The sequence below is a fragment of the Microcebus murinus genome, chromosome 1, assembly GCF_040939455.1.
Source record: "Microcebus murinus isolate Inina chromosome 1, M.murinus_Inina_mat1.0, whole genome shotgun sequence".
NCBI classification, from domain to species: Eukaryota; Metazoa; Chordata; class Mammalia; order Primates; family Cheirogaleidae; genus Microcebus; species Microcebus murinus.
In genome coordinates this window covers 157,579,824-157,596,035 of record NC_134104.1, presented here as the reverse complement: position 1 = coordinate 157,596,035, position 16,212 = coordinate 157,579,824, and the positions used below count along the sequence as shown (strand labels likewise).

Below are 16,212 nucleotides of genomic sequence, written 5' to 3'. Positions count from 1 at the left end.
TATATCTCAATGAAAATTTCAATTAAAAAATCATTAACATTAGCTATGTTTACAAATTTTAATATGACACCTTCCAAACGTGTTACAGCCCAACTGATTGGCCGCACCACCAGCTGCTGGGACCCACCCTATGCTGCTGGTGCACAGCTTTGGGCAGAGGTTTGAGCTTCACATAAACACACCGTGGACTAGTCAGGCTGTAGCTCTGTGACTTATATTCTGATTGAGCATGCCTGCGACCAAGTGTACCCAGAAACACATATGCCTGCACGCAAAGGAAAGCCTTAGGCCAGTCCCTGACGCATCTGTTTGGCACATGCTCAGGCAGTGAGCTTGTCAGTGGGGCATTAACCAGGGAATTAATTACACATCACCGAGACCATTGTCAAGTGTGGTCTAGACACACAATGCTAAGGATTGGAGGTCTCTGTCTAACTTTATGTTGGTGATGAGGCATTCTAGCAGGAGTCAGGCATATTATGTATGATTCAACTTTAAGCAAAATTTCCCTGAGAAATTCAAACCTAAACTTCAACTAAACAGAGTTCCAAGACTGTAAGTAACCTGAAGAGAAATCTGTTATCATTCACCACCTCAATACTTTGAAGTAAAACAAATCATGGAAATAAATTGGATGCTAAAGCCAATGTTAAGACGGTAACAGTTCAACATAGCCCCTTTCCACGTTTTGAAAAGCATCCTTGCTCTAGCCAACTGGCTTTAAAACAAAAACAACAAAATAACATAAATACCTTTCAAGAGAACCAAATGCCTTTCATTACCAGGACAGCCCAGTAATGGCTGTCACATGGCCAGCCCTGACCCTGGGCCCTTCTCTTCTAAGCCCTTGACCTTCACTGCACCATCTCCTGCAAGTCTCACAGGGGACCAGGATCATCACCCTCCAACTCACAGGAGGAGAACTAGGGCACCACGAGGTTAAATGACTGACTTGGAATAAACTGGAGGGAAGCAGTAGGGCTGGGAGATAAAGTCGGCTCCGCCCATCTCCAAGTCCACTATTAGATGTCCTGCTCCAAAATGGTGTGTTGGAATTCTCTGTGGAATTCCCTTTCATTGAGTTTGAAAATCTCTGCTCTAGGGGTCCTGGGACGAGGTCTGTGACTGTGGGTCCAGGAGGATCAGGGCACAGCTACCTGGCGAGACCACAGAAATGGGTCCCCTTGCTGCAGTGTACCCTCTCACTGCAACACAGGCTGCACCATCTCCCAGACTTCCCAGCTCAGGGTTGACTGGAAATAGAAGTGGTGATTTTTTTCCTTGTCATTAAAATCCATACTGCAAAAGAATGAAGTTGGATCCCTATTTCACATCATATACGAAAAATAACTCAAAATAGACCAAAGATCTAAATTAGGAGCTAAAACTATAAAGCTCTTGGAAGAAAATGTAGATATAAATCTTTGTGACATTGGATTTGGCAAGGGTTTCTTAGATATGACACCCAAAACATAAGCAACCAAAGAAAAAAAACTAACAAACTGAACTCAATCAAAATCTAAAACTTTTGTGCTTCAAAGGACACTATTAAAAAAAAATGCCGGGCATGGTGGCTCACGCCTGTAATCCTAGCACTTTGGGAGGCCGAGGCGGGCGGATTGCTCAAGGTCAGGAGTTTGAAACCAGCCTGAGCGAGACCCCGTCTCTACCAAAAATAGAAATAAATTAATTGACCAACTAAAAATATATATACAAAAAGTTAGCCGGGCATAGTGGTGCATGCCTGTAGTCCCAGCTACTCGGGAGGCTGAGGCAGTAGGATCGCTGAGCCCCGGAGATTGAGGTTGCTGTGAGCCAGGCTGACGCCACGGCACTCACTCTAGCCTGGGCAACAAAGTGAGACTCTGTCTCAAAAAAAAAAAAAAAAAAAATTCCTTTGAGCACATTTGGGAAAAAAGAAAAAAAAATGCAAAGAATGAGAAGAATTATTTACATATTATGTTTCTGATAATGGTCTAGTATCCAGAATATATAAAGAATTCTTACAAATCAACAACAAAAAGACAACCCAATTTTTAAAAGGACAAAGGATTGAAAACATTTCTCCAAAGAAGATACACAAACAGCCAATAAGCATATGAGAATAGGCTTCACATCATTAGTCACTAGGAAAATGCAATCAAAACCATAATGAAACACCATTCCACACTCACTAGGACATCTACAATGACAAAAAAAATGGACAAGAACAAGTGTTAGTAAGGATGTGGGGAAATTATAACCAATACATTGTTGATGGAAATGTAAAATGGTATAGCAATTTTGGAAAACATTTTGCCAGTTCTTCAAAAAGTCAAACATGGAGTCAAACATAACCCAGCTTGCACTTCTGGGTATTATAACCAACAAAAATGAAAACGTAAGTTCAAAAACTTCAAAAACTTAAACACAGATTTTTTCTTTTTTTTTTTTTGCATTGATTTCCTAAGCTCTAATTCCCACATTGGGCTTTTTTTATTTGTTTTTTTTTTTTTTTGTTTTTTTTTTGAGACAGAGTCTCGCTTTATTTTCCAGGCTAGAGTGAGTGCCGTGGCGTCAGCCTAGCTCACAGCAACCTCAAACTCCTGGGCTCAAGCGATCCTCCTGCCTCAGCCTCCCGAGTAGCTGGGACTACAGGCATGCGCCACCATGCCCGGCTAATTTTTTTATATATATATCAGTTGGCCAATTAATTTCTTTCTATTTATAGTAGAGACGGGGTCTCGCTCTTGCTCAGGCTGGTTTTGAACTCCTGACCTCGAGCAATCCGCCCGCCTCGGCCTCCCAAGAGCTAGGATTACAGGCGTGAGCCACAGCGCCCGGCCTGGGCTTTTTTTAAAATTTAATTTAATTTGAGTGTATTATGGGGGTACAAGTGTTAAGGTTGCGTATATTGCCCATGTAAACACAAATTTTCATAGCAGCGTTATTCACAATAGCCAAAAAGTGGAAACAATCCAAATGCCTGTCAACTCATAATGGATAAGCATGATGTGGTATATCCAAATAATACAATATTACTTGTCACAAAAGGACTAAAGGATTAATATTATAACATGAATGGAATATGAATGAAAACAATGCTAAATGAAAGAAGCCAGTCACAAAAGCCACATATGACTCCATTTATATGAAATGTCCAGACTAGGCAAATGCATAGAGACAGTAAGTAGATGAGTAACTGCCAGAGACTGAGGGACAGAGGGATGGGAAGTGACTGCTAATGGGTACAGGGTCCTTTTTGGGATGATGAACTGTTCTAGAATTAGATAGTGGTGATGCTTGCACAATTTTGTGAATATACTGAAAACTACCAAACTGTATACTTTTAAAAGAGTGAATTTTATGGCATGTGAATTATATCTCAATTAAAAAACAATCCAGGCCAGGCATGGTGGCTCACGCCTGTAATTCTAGCACTCTGGGAGGCTGAGGCGGGTGGACTGATCAAGGTCAGGAGTTTGAAACCAGTCTGAGCAAGACCCCGCCTCTACTAAACATAGAAAGAAATTAATTGACCAACTAAAAATATATATACAAAAAATTAGCCGGGCATGGTGGCGCATGCCTGTAGTCCCAGCTACTCGGGAGGCTGAGGCAGGAGGATCACTTGACCCCAGGAAATTGAGGTTGCTGTGAGCTAGGCTGATGCCACAGCACTTACGGCTTTGTTGCCCTAGCCTGGGCAACACAGTGAGACTCTGTCTCAAAAACAAAAAAAAAAACCCAATCCACACCACAGCTAAATTGAGTTCCCGGTCCAACGCCAGCAACACAAGAGGTAGAATACATTGGAACAATTTCAAAGAGGACACTGATGGTACAAAGGTTAAGGGAAACATTCCTTAGAGAGCTCCCAGCCTGGGGAAAAGGCTGACAGATCTTTTAGGCCCTATCTGTTCAAACCCAAAAGAAGATCTAATCCAGTGGTTCTCAACTGAGGGCAACGGTGCCCCACAGGGGGACATTTGGCAATGTCTGGAAACATTTTTAGATGCTGTAACTAGGTGGGGAAGTGCTACTGGCATGGGGGGGGGGCAGAGGCCAGGGATGCTGCTGAACAATGCATAGGACAGCACCTCACAGCAAAAAATTATCTAGTTCAAAATGTCAACAGTGCCACAGTTGAGAAACCCTGGTGTAATTTAATAATGGGTCCAATTACTATTTTAAATCCTGGTCTTCCTGAATGACTGTTTAAAATTAAAAAAAAAGAAAAGAAAAACTATCTTAAATCCTTGGATTTATATAACTTAGGGATCTGTTCAATAACAATAATTTCAAATATGTCCAAGTTGCTCCAAGAAGTAGGGCATGGCTCAAACCAGAACCAGGGATGTAGTTGGCCCTAGGCTCATCTTAGGCAAACCAGTCTCAAAAGAACAGAGGCTGGGCATGGTGGCTCATCCCAGTAATCCCAGCATTTTGGGAGGCCAAGATGGGAGGATCAGTGGAGGCTGGGAGTTTGAGACCAGCCTGGGCAACACAGGGACATGCCGTCTCTACAAAAAAATTAAAAAATTGGTGGGCATGATAGCATGCACCTGTAGTACCAGCTGAGGTGGGAAGACTGCTGGAGCCCAGGAGTTTGAGACTATAGTAAGCTATGATTGGGCCACTGCACTCCATGATGGGCAACAAAGCAAGACCCTGTCTAAAAACAAAAACAGTGCAGGCCCTTCCATGCTTAGAGTTGGGCAAACTCAAGGCAGGTGGTGAGACCTCCTCTCCTCAAAGGCACAGGTCTCAAGCAGTGACTCATACTTGCAAAGGGCTGCTTATCCAGTTTCATCCTTAAATGGCTAATCAGTTTCTTAAAATGCAGTATTTCTTAAAATACTAACCAGTAAAGTTTATCTGAAAGACTTACATAAGGAATGCAAATTTTTTCTCACATGAGGAAATGTAAAAATATGTTTACAACAGGAAATGTTGTTAACTACACACTTGCTGGCAAATGCTAAATAAAATTCAAAGCAAATATAGACCCCATCTATAAATGCCACCCATTTTTCCACATGGCCCCTACAAGCTTAATGGCTCAAGGCTAGCACTGTTATCAAATTTCCAGGCTCTATTTAGTGCTCTGAGAAAGGTTCAGCTATCTTACTGTTGAAAGATTTCAAGAAAGTTGTATTTTAAACAAGGCTGGGCCTTTAAGACTGTAATACACAGTTCCCTTCCTAAAAGGTGAGGTTAAAATGAGAATAGAGTTTTTCCTATCTTTACCACATAAAGGGAAAACAAATATAAATTATCTGAAAACCTATCACGCAGAGAAAACTACTCCCAGCATTTTGGTGTAAACCTACAAGTTTCCTAGACAAACAGATGCATGTAAATGTTTCTTATAATAATGGGACTAATCTACACACTACTTCATGACCCACTCTTTTCACACAATATCCCCATCTTCTCAGGCCAACAAGCCCACAGCCACACCGTCATTTCCCCAGCACTACAATAGCCAATCGTATGACTGTGCCCTTTGATTGTTTTTTTTAACCTCTTCCTCCTGGACTTTTGGATCATCTTCTGTATCATGTTACAATCCTGAAATGACTACCTGTGTTCACATATCCTTTCTGTAGCTGTCTGGTTTTTCCTTAGATGAAATTCTCATAAGTGGAACTGCTATTTAATACTTTAGTTTCACACTGCCAAACTGCCCTTCTTTAAGTCTGACAACTCAGCCTGTCATCAGCAGCCCATGAAAGTTGTTCCTCCATCCAGAAGGAAGTGCAGAGTTGCTCTGCGAGATATTCTCTGATCCAGAAGAAGGTGTCTACCCTCAGTCTCAGGACTATGGCAGTGTGAACACCGGGGATGTGCCCCAAGATGGTAATATCCCACCATCACAGACTGATCCCTTAGTCCTCAGCTGTGAACCAACAACTCAACAATCGCTCTGCCAGGTGTCAGCTGTTTCCAATCCATTCGCATCCATTTGGATGGAAAACCTAGCTTAAACACCCACAGGCCGATTTTTGCTAAAGAAAATGACTTTCAGTGGAGGAAAACATCTCTGTGGCCCCAGCTGGTTTGATTTAAGGCAAATTTGTTAACAAACGTGCTTTTCCTCACAGCCCATCTCTAACCGGGGTAGTGTTCCTTCACTGGAAAACCTAGGGTCAAACTCCAGCCCGTTTCTCATCAAAACTGAGGTCTGCACTGGTTTGCTGCCTTGAGCTTTGGCAGTTGTGGGTTTGCAGGCAAAGGCGAAAACCCCATGAGGAACTTACGTAGAAGTGAAAATGCAAGAAGTGGGCCAGCACTCTGGGGGCCACACCAGGGAAGGCAGCCAGGAGCATCTGGAGGTAGACCTCCAGATCCTTCTCCCTCTTCTCCACCAAGCTTCTTGAGTTTTTCCCAATTATCTTTTTAGGTGGAAGCAGATTTTTATCAATCTTTCTTTCTGCAACGAGCTGTAAGAAAACACAAGCACATCAACCACAGACCAAGAGGCTCTGTGCCTATGTAAGATCAACGAAAGCAGTCTGAGCACCTGCAATCCTTACAACTTCCACAGCCCTTCTGGATAGCAGTACAGGATCAGTGATCACACTAGTGCACCTGGGATTTGGTATCTTCAAATTCAATTAGCATTAGAAATAACAATACAATTCCAGACAAGGAACTCCATCTGGAGACTTTAGAGACATTCAGAAAATACCTCTTGGCCCCTAAAATTACCATCTTTTCCAAACCAGAATGAAAACCGAGGGCGGTGGTTTATCTTTAAAGCACTCATGCTGCAAATCACCCAGAGACAGATAGTACTTTCCAAAAACAAAGAAATAAATGGAAACACAGCCAGATATTAAAATGCAGGCTCCGAAATAGCTATAGTTAGGTGGAACAAGTTCAAAGTTGTCCCCTCCCTAGGAAACTGTCCCGGTATCTCATACCCAAGCTAGAACTGGCCATCTTAAAACTGAAATTCCAATACACTCCTTGCAGACTGTCTCATACAATGGTTGAATGCTAGCATTTACATGTTATATTAATGAATGCAGTAATATTAATAAACTGGTTTATTAAAGAAGTAAACTATAGCTATGGAGCCTATTTTGCCCTAAAACTAATGTAGGGCACAGTGGGAACTTGGCCTAAATGCCCCCAAACCCTGAGACACCAGCTCCCAGTTCCTAAGGGTTACCTTTTCATGCAGGTCATGGAAGTCACTATAGCGGTGCTTGACTGTCCACTCATGGCTGCCATCAGTGACTTGGATGATGTAAACCTAAAAGGGGAAACCGATAGCCCTTGCAGCAAGGGACGCAGCCAGCAACAAGTACCCTTCCCCCACAGCAATAGCTGCAGGACACTCAGACCCCCACCAAATGGCCAGAGTCAGGCTGCCCTTGCCCACCAGCCTCTGCACCTGACCCTCCCTGAGCAGCAGACCCCTCTCAGTCTTTTCTGTGGCCCCAGCACTAGGACTGGGGGGCACACAGGACAAGACTGTGGTTCTATCCATCAGTAAGAAATAGACAATGTGACTACTACAACAAGCCACCTCTTTAGTTTTTTACGTCCTGCCTTTGGGTAATTCAAAACCCAACCTGAGCTGCAGGAAAGGCCACCCTTTCCAAGGGAGGCAGAGCAGGGCCAGGTCTATCCTGACCAGCTCCCCTGTTGTACTTCTTTCCAGGTGTCCTGATTACATCCTGGAAGCAAGTTCTTTTTCAACCCCTTCAATTGGTTCCTGGCTGTGATTTCTATTGCTGAGCCAGGAGTCACAGCACCGAGCTGTAGGGAGAAGGCAACTTTTTGGTACCCTAAGAGGAGACAACATGGCTCAGAGGCAAAGGAAGACCTGAGTTCAAAACCTGGTTCTTCCATTTCCTGGCTGTGGCTTATATGTCACTTATGTAAGTAGTGGGCATGTAAGTTCTCTCTGAGCCTCGGTTCCACCATCTTAAAATCTGATAGGTTTAAGGATCAAGTAACGTAATGCATATAAAATGCTTTGTACAGGGCCTGACACATAGTCAGTGTCCAAAAGGTAGGTGTGTTAATAACATCCAGCTTGGCACACCCAAAGACGATGGCAGGATCAGCCTGGATTACCACTTCCCCTTCACACATCAGAGAAGGGCCTCAGCTGAATAAGGAGAGCTTTCTGAAGATGACCTTCCAGCTGAATGTAGCCCCTGGGTGATGGCCATCAGCTCAGAGACCTCATCCATCACCTGAACCCAGCCCCTTAGACCTCCGGGGAAACCGGGCTCCTGTTTCCCTCCCTTCTCTGCAGCATGCAGGGAGGGGGAGGAAAAAACAGTCAACTCCGCTGAAGCCTCCAATCCTGAGCAGCCATTTCTCCAGGGCCGGCCTGTTGCTCCAGGATCCGCCCCCAGCCTCTCTTCCCATCCCCCGGCTTCCCTCCCCTTGCCCCCAGGAAAAGAGAAAAGAGCCAGAGGAAAGGCCCTTAGAAAGGAGTGGTTAGGATGAAGGCCAAGTGGGGTGGGCGCAGGCTGGGCCAAGGCCCCCAACCACTCCCCACCCTGTGGGAACAAAGGACAGGAGGTTGGGAGGTGCACAATGCGCCCCTACCCCAGGGCCAGTTTGCTGGGCAGTCCACCGGTCTCAAAGGCCTGGCATCCAACTCCATCCAGACCCTGAAGGGCTTCCAACCCCCTCACAGTTGGGAACTACCCCTCTTTTCTGTTCTGTCTCCCCATAGCATTGAAATATGTGTGGGCGGCTTGTCGCCCCACAGCCCAAAGCCACGAAGCCCTCTAAGGTTTCTAGGGCCTAAGCTTCGGCCCTGAGGCCACCCCCCATTTCCCCATGGCTGGACTCCACCCCTCCTCCATTCTTGTCTCCAATCGACCCAGATCCTTCCTGCACTTCTCAGAGCACATCTCATCTGCGACCCCAGGCTCCCGATCAGAGCCCCGCTCTCTCCTTCAAAGCCTGCAGGGCCTGACCCCTCCCCCGATTCCATCCATCGGAGACCCTCTCCCATCCCTCTCCTCCCAGACCTCCTGTCACCGTATCCCAGCCGGCACCCCTCCTGGCCAGGAGGATCTAGAGGGGTTTCACCTCATCCAGACACTCCCCTCTCCACAGCCCCTTTTGATCCCCCGATCCCGCCCCTAACCCGAGGCTCCTTTTCAGATCTAGTACCCATTTCCAAAACCCCCTCTCCGGCCCCGCACGGACCCCTCTCCCGGACTTTCGGGGCCCAAACCCCTTCCCCGGATTCCCTTATCCCAAGCCCCCTTCTCCTGGTTGCGGGGCCCGATCCCTCCCCAAATCCCCAGCCCCAGTCGGACTCCCGGTTGCAGCCACCACCCGTCTCGGGTGCCCGCGCCCCCAGCACACCGTGTACGTGTCCACGAGCTCGGAGCCCACGACGCGCGCCTCCTTAGCCGGCTCGGCTTCCCGCTCGGAACCGAAGCTGCGCGCCGCGGCCGCCATGTTCGCGGCTCTCCCTCCGCCGCCCGGCGCAGACGGGCAGCAGCAGGGGGCGGGGTCAGCGTCCCGCCGCCCCCCGCCCCCGCTGCGCGCCGCGCCGCCATCTTGGCCCCGCCGCCTTCCTGGCCCTCGCCCCGCCCCTCACGCTTAATTGACAGCAGCCACCAACGACGCGCGTGCGCAGGCCGCGCGAGCCCGCTCTCTTGCGTAACCAGTACCTGCGTGGCGCCGCCGGCTCTGCCTTGCGCAGCCCAGGAGAAACTGAGACCCCGGGCGGTGGCAGCTTTGGGCGTCGCCCCTCGGTCCTCAGGAAGGGAGGGCAGAGGGCCCTGCGCTCCCCAGGCTATCCAATGCAAGTCACTGTTCTGCCTGGCCTCATTTTCCCCCTCCGGAAAAAGGAGGCTTCAGTAGCACCTCACCGGGCTATTGGACCTATTAGGACTGGCTTGAAGGAGAAGATAAGACCTGTGCTTAGAGCGAGAGCAGGGCTAGAGTGACTGGGGCCAGTTCTGAACCTCTCTGAGACTCGGAGTCTCTGTCAGTTGGGGCTCCTGGGGAATTGAGTGGATTAATGCTTGCAGTGCCTGGCACGCCGCAGTGCACAAGGCAGGGAGCTGGTGTGTTTTTAAGAGGGGGCTGTGTAGGAAGTGTGGGTAGGTGGTGGGAAGGGGTATGGTCTGGGCACAAGAGCCCCACAGAGTGTCCTGCCAGAGCTGAAAACAAGGGAGATAGGCTGGCCCTGCCCAGGAACTATAGTGCTAAATAGCAGAACCGAGCCCTAGCCCAGGGGAAGACTGAGACCTAGAAGAGGGAGTGGTAACCAAGGTGGAGAGTGAGGAGGGAGAGAGCCTGGCACAGATGGGGCATGTTAGGGTGCTTGCTGAATAACTGAGTGCAGATGACTCAAGCCTAAAGTGGGCCCTGCTCTCCCCAGGGAGAGGGAAGGTCTAGGGCATGGCGCCTCTGGCTAAAGGGCTCCAGACCACCCTGTCCTTAGGTGAGTCAGTGACTTCCTCCTTTACAAGTTCCACAGCACTATATTGTGAGCTTGGCATTCAAAGCTTCTCTTGGCAGGGCCCTACATTCTCAGCCTCTCCTTGCGCATTACCCCCCACTCCCCCAACTCCAGAGAGATTTAACTAAAGGCAGGGGCTGCCAAATCAACCCGATCCTAGGCACATCACCAACCTCTGGAGCCTCAGTTTCCTCATCTGGAAAGTGGGGGTATAGCACCCACCTCCCTGGTTGGATGGGAGGTTGAGGTGCTGTGTGTAAGGGCCTGGCCTGGGACCCACTACTTTGTAGTGCCTTGTCCTGTCCAGGGCTCATCTTTTCATTCATTCAAGAAAACTGTTCAGAGAGTGCCTTGAGGAATGTGGGAGACAGAGGGAAAGAAACCTGGTCATTGTAGCCTTTCATCTACTCCCTGCCCTGGGCAGAGGACACATGGGACTCAGGCCAGCTGAGATCACTGGGACCAGAGGAGGGGGTGGAGGATACTGCATGCAGGGGTGGGCTGGGCTGGGCTGGGAATGCAGCAGGGCAGGGCTATTTAAGTCCAGTGCCGCTGACAGCCCCAGCAGCCTGTCCTGTGAACCACCAGCATGGATGACATCTACAAGGCTGCGGTGAGGGACTGAACGGGCCTGGGCAGGTCTGGGGTGGGTGGGCCCATGGGAGCTCACTCAGCTCAGAATAGGGGGCAAGGTCACCCCAGGGAAGTGGTGGGAACCCAGAAGAGGGCCCATGTACCTTCATCCCAGGCCCCTAAAGGGATGGTGGGTCTGGCATTCAGGGGTGCAGGGGTACAGATAGGGGTGCAGTTCAAGGCTTAGAGAGGAGCTCTCAGGTGGGTGGTGGAGGAGGTCACAGCTATTAGCAGCATGATGTCTCCTCCTCCAACTATCTATAGTCCGTCCCTGTCTCTTGGCCGCATCTCTCTGCATTTGTCTCTGGCTCTTTTTGCCTTTCTCAGCTCTTTCCAGCTCTGTTGCTCCTGAGTTGTCTCTCTGAGTCCCTGTCTTCCTGTCCCAACCTCCCATTCCTGCCCCTCACATTCTGCTTCTCACACACAACCCACCACCCTCCTCCAGCCCCTTGGTGGCTAAGTTGCTTTGGAGGGTGGAAGGGGTTGTGAGGAGGGGGCTGCAGAGCCTGAATCCTGGGCTGGGGAAGGGGCTTTGAAATTTGAGGCGATTTGAGGCAGGAAAGGGCGGGCATAGGGGAGAGCCAGGGAAGAAGAAACAGAGGGCTGGGCCCAGCCCACACAGTGCTGGGCAGGCTCTGGACTCAGTGCTTTAGCTGGGGGTGAAGGTGAGGGAGCAAGGGCTAGAGAGTGGCTGTCCCAAGTCCTTGCCTCCAGGGTTACTGTGGGAATCCGGACGCTATACCATGCTGGGGGAAGGGGTGATCTCCCCTCCCCCAGGGACAAGGACTTCATGGCACAGACAGCTGTCCTTAGGGGAACCCCTCCCTCAGCTTCTAGAATGCAGCCCCCCTCCTGGGCAGGGAAGAGCTATAACTAGTGTGAGGGCACCCCTGCTTATCCTGCAGGAGTCCATGGAGCTAGGGGGCAGCCCTCTGCCCAGTGCCCATACAAGGCCTGGCGGGGCTAGGGACTAATTTTGGCTCCTGAGACAACACTAGCAGGCCAGGGGACCAGATAACATTGCCCCACCCCCTGCATGCCAAAGTCCCAGAACAATCCCCAGGTTTAACTCCCCACCACCCCCGTTAAAAATAGCCCAGTGGCCACCCTGCTCAGGTTACAGTGGGTAGCTTGTCCACTCCCATGCTGTTTTTATTGTCCCCACCTGAGGGACAGCTGTCCCTCAGGCCACCCAGCTTGGGTTTCATCAGGGGGGCCAAAAGGGCATTGAGTGGTCACTGACTATTGTTACTCAGGGTCACCTTGGGCCTGAAGGGGGTGCCCACCTGTCACACTGGCCCTGAGCCCAGCTGTAGTGAGGCCAGCCGGGTCACCTCAGGGCTTTGAGGGCAGGGAGGGAGGACTGAGGCCTCTGCCCTGTGACCTGGGAGTAACCTGTCTTCCCTTGCTTCAGCCTTCCCACCTGTGGAATGGGCTGGCTTCCTTGACAGCAGCTAAGCCTGAGTCTGTGTCCTGTGACCCCTTTTCCTCTCTAGGTAGAGCAGTTGACAGAAGAGCAGAAAAATGGTGAGTGCCCCCTATGGCACATGTGGGGGACCAGCGGGCCAGACTAGGGAACATGGGGACCCCTTACCAGAAGAGGACCCCAGACTAGAGACCAGAGGTTGGTCCCTCTCACTGCGACATCAGAGAGGTCTTGGAGGGATGTGGGCAGCTGGCCAGGTGGCCCCAGGGATCTGGTCTCCGAGGGTCCTGTCTCCTGAGCCTTGACTGCTCCATCCCCCACCCCTGCCACCTGACACAGAGTTCAAGGCAGCCTTCGACATCTTTGTGCTGGGTGCTGAGGATGGCTGCATCAGCACCAAGGAGCTGGGCAAGGTGATGAGGATGCTGGGCCAGAACCCCACGCCCGAGGAGCTGCAGGAGATGATCGACGAGGTGGATGAGGATGGTGAGCCCCTCTGCCCCTCTAGGCTCCAGATGCACAGTGCGCTGGCTTGCTGGGGGCTTGCATTCTGGTTTTGTCTAGCCAGGAGCTGTTTAGCCTCTCTGAGCCTTGGTTGACTCATCTATAAAATGGGCATAATGACCACACAAGCCTCACAGTGGTGGTGTGAGGATGCAGTGAGGTTTGTGTCAAGGCACAGCCTGCAGTTCTGACCAGGGCGTCTCTCATGGCCGTGCCACCCATCTCCCAGGCAGTGGCACAGTGGACTTTGATGAGTTCCTGGTCATGATGGTTCGGTGTATGAAGGATGACAGTAAAGGGAAGTCTGAGGAGGAGCTGTCTGACCTTTTCCGCATGTTTGACAAGTAAGCCTGTGACCCTTGACCTCTGACCCTGATCCTGACCCAGCAGAGCAGGGGAAAGGGGGGCAGTCTGATTCCAGGCCTGTCTCCAGTTCTGTGTGATGGGGGAGAGGGTGCCGCTGCTGTGCCTTCTAGGGTTGTGCTCTTCCCCCTGCCGCCCTACCTGGGCTCTGAGGCCCCTTCACCCTCCCCACAGAAACGCCGACGGCTACATCGACCTGGATGAGCTGAAGATGATGCTGCAGGCTACAGGTGAGACCATCACAGAGGATGACATCGAGGAGCTCATGAAGGACGGAGACAAGAACAACGATGGACGCATCGACTATGACGGTGGGTGGGCGGGTGGGCTGCGTCCCCTGCTTTGGTGCCCTACCCTGCCGCCACCTCTGACCCTCACCTGCCCCTCTCTCCACAGAGTTCCTGGAGTTCATGAAGGGTGTGGAGTAGACGCTCACCTTCACCAGAGCTGCCCACGCCCACCCTCCAACTTCAGCCAGGCCTGGGTAGGGGGCTGGGGGCCAGGGTCCCCAGTACCTGAGCCTGTGCATGGCCTCAACCCTGGCCCTCCCTGACTCTCTCCCCAGACCTGTCCTGGAGAATGCAAATAAAGCCTTGCTTCCTGGAGGCCTGGTGTCTGGCCCTGACATTCCCCAGGGCTGTGGACTTACCCAGAGTGCACTCCTGCGGACCACCTTTCCTTCCCATCCCAGGCTGGCTGGCTGCAGGGCCCGTGCTCCGATTGCCACTCCACACCACTGTCTGAGGGAGGGTTTAGATTAGCCCAGGGACTGCCGTGCTGTGTGCCCTGCTGACTGTTTCTATACCTGCTGGTGCCCAGGCCCCATCTCTGTCCAGCATCCAGAGTCCGAGGTGGCCCCAGAACCTGCATTTAACAAGCTCCTGGGCCATTGTTTTGGTCAGCCAGTGTGGCAGCCCAGCAGTCCTCTGCTTGGAGAGAGTAGTTAGCTGGATGCCTCTTGGCACAGCAACCCAGCTACCCCTCGGCTCTGATTGGAGTGGATCTGAGTGCTGTGGGACCCAGCATGCCCCAGCACTAGTCCACCTGCCCACCCACCCGCATTTCCCAGGGACTGAGGTGCATTTAGTCTGCTCTGCCTCTCTACTGTGAGACAGGTGAGGACCCACGGCCCAGAGAGGTGCATGGACCTGTCGGGGGAATCTGGGGAGTCTTGGGGAGTGATGAGCCACCTGGTTTCCAGGGGCTTTGTCACACGGGCCAGGACCAAATGGGCCTAATTTCCAGTTCCTGTGAACCTCAGAGGCTCACCCCCAGCCACTCAGTCTCCATCCCTGACAGGGAACAGAGGCCTGAGTCCTGGTGGCTCCCAGCGTAGTGGGGGCGCCCAGTCCAGAGCTGCAGCCAGAACAATGCTGCTGCCTTGGGGAGGCTGCAAGGAAGTGGAGGTGTCAGCAGTGGCGCACGCAGGAGGGACAGCTGTCGCCGGCACCCAGGCTCCAGAATGCCAGCAGCTGTCCTTGTTCCGCCCAGCCACCCCGAGGCCTCTGCACCTGTGCCTCAGCCTTGGCGTTCCTCAGACAGGCCCAGCATTCTGGAGACGGTCTTGGAATTCTAGAGATGCCTCTGGTGGAGGCCAGAGCTGGCAGAAGCTCTCTTCCTGGTGCCTGGAGAGAGCTGAGGGGAGAGGAGAGGAGTCCCCTCAGGCCTGCCTTGGGGAGCTAGAGAACTTAGGGACCTATACAGACACCCAGAGTGACCCAGGAAGGATGAGTTCCAGGAGAGAAGGAAGGGCCCCAGGGGATGGCGCTGCCAGCTAGTGCACCCTTCGATGGTCTGTTCACACATCGACCATGTGCCTGGTGCGGGGCCGAAAGCTGGGATGTGGCAGAGTGAGGCCTAGTCCCTAATCTCATGGAATTTTAAGCACATGAGTGCGGGGAGGAAACTGGCGCAGGGCTGGATAAACACTGTAGAGGCACAGTGGGCCTACGAGACACAGCAGTCTGGGAAAGCTTCCTGGTAGGGCTGACCCTGAGTGAGCCCTGGAGAACCACAGGGACCCGGCCATGGGAGGGCGTGGGGAAAGACCAGGAGAGTCTCAGGAGCAGAAAGGCAGTTAGGGCCCGGCACGGTGGCTCACACCGGTAATCCTAATACTCTGGGAGGCTGAGGCAGAGGGATCGTTTGAGCTCAGGAGTTCCAGACCAGCCTGAGCAAGAGCGAGACCCCGTCTCTACTAAAATAATAGAAAGAAATTAGCTGAATAACTAAAATTATATATAAAAAAAATTAGCCGAGCATGGTGGCACATGCCTGTAGTCCCAGCTACTCTGGAGGCTGAGGCAGAAGGATTGCTTGAGCCCAGGAGTTGGAGGTTGCTGTGAGCTAGGTTGATACCATGGCACTATAGCCCGGGCAACAGAATAAGACTCTGTCTCAAAAAAAGAGGCAGTGGGGGGTAGGAGCCACACCCCAGCAACCTCGGGGGAGGTGGGCAGTGCCAGACTCCATGAGAAGCCCAGACCATGTCGGGGGCGAGGTGCTGTCAGGCTGCAGAGTGGAGGAGGGCTTATGTGGAAGCCAGGAGCTGGCCTCAGGCGGGGCAGGTTCCAGGTGGGTGAGAAGGCCTGGTGGCTCTTTGCACAGTGGGGGCTGGGGAGAGAGGGGTGAGGGTGTGCATGGATTCAGGGCACATTTGGGGACTACAGTGGACAGAACTTGCTGAAGGCTTGAATATGAAGGGTGAGAAAGTGAGGAGTCAAGGATGACCCCTAGAATTTTGGCCAAACTGCCATTTCCTGAGATACGGAAGCCTGGAGGAGGTGCTGATTAGGCAGTTGGGGTATTGGAAAGTGAAGGTTACTTTTATTTTAGTGGATTTTTGTTT

General features: G+C 51.2%; 2 protein-coding genes across 4 annotated transcripts in view; one reads left to right on the top strand and one right to left on the bottom strand.

Annotated features, from left to right (window-relative positions):
• Positions 1-9,491, bottom strand: part of NISCH (nischarin) — a 35,406-nt gene extending 25,915 nt beyond the window's left edge. For 2 of the 3 annotated variants that reach the window (XM_012771522.3, XM_012771523.3), the window contains exons 1-3: positions 9,331-9,491; positions 7,160-7,243; positions 6,243-6,425 (exon numbers count right to left, since the gene is read on the bottom strand). In XM_012771522.3, coding sequence (XP_012626976.1) covers positions 6,243-6,425; positions 7,160-7,243; positions 9,331-9,426 — 363 coding nt within the window. In that variant the 5' untranslated portion in view covers positions 9,427-9,491. The remainder of the gene's footprint in view (positions 1-6,242; positions 6,426-7,159; positions 7,244-9,330) is intronic. The other variant, XM_012771528.3, reaches the window with a different exon arrangement.
• TNNC1 (troponin C1, slow skeletal and cardiac type) overlaps positions 1-13,969 on the top strand; it is a 43,471-nt gene extending 29,502 nt beyond the window's left edge. The window contains exons 2-7 of the mRNA XM_012771529.3: positions 11,003-11,051; positions 12,568-12,598; positions 12,837-12,983; positions 13,231-13,345; positions 13,539-13,675; positions 13,761-13,969. Coding sequence (XP_012626983.1) covers positions 11,028-11,051; positions 12,568-12,598; positions 12,837-12,983; positions 13,231-13,345; positions 13,539-13,675; positions 13,761-13,792 — 486 coding nt within the window. The 5' untranslated portion in view covers positions 11,003-11,027 and the 3' untranslated portion in view covers positions 13,793-13,969. The remainder of the gene's footprint in view (positions 1-11,002; positions 11,052-12,567; positions 12,599-12,836; positions 12,984-13,230; positions 13,346-13,538; positions 13,676-13,760) is intronic.
• Positions 13,970-16,212: the final 2,243 nt, after the last annotated feature.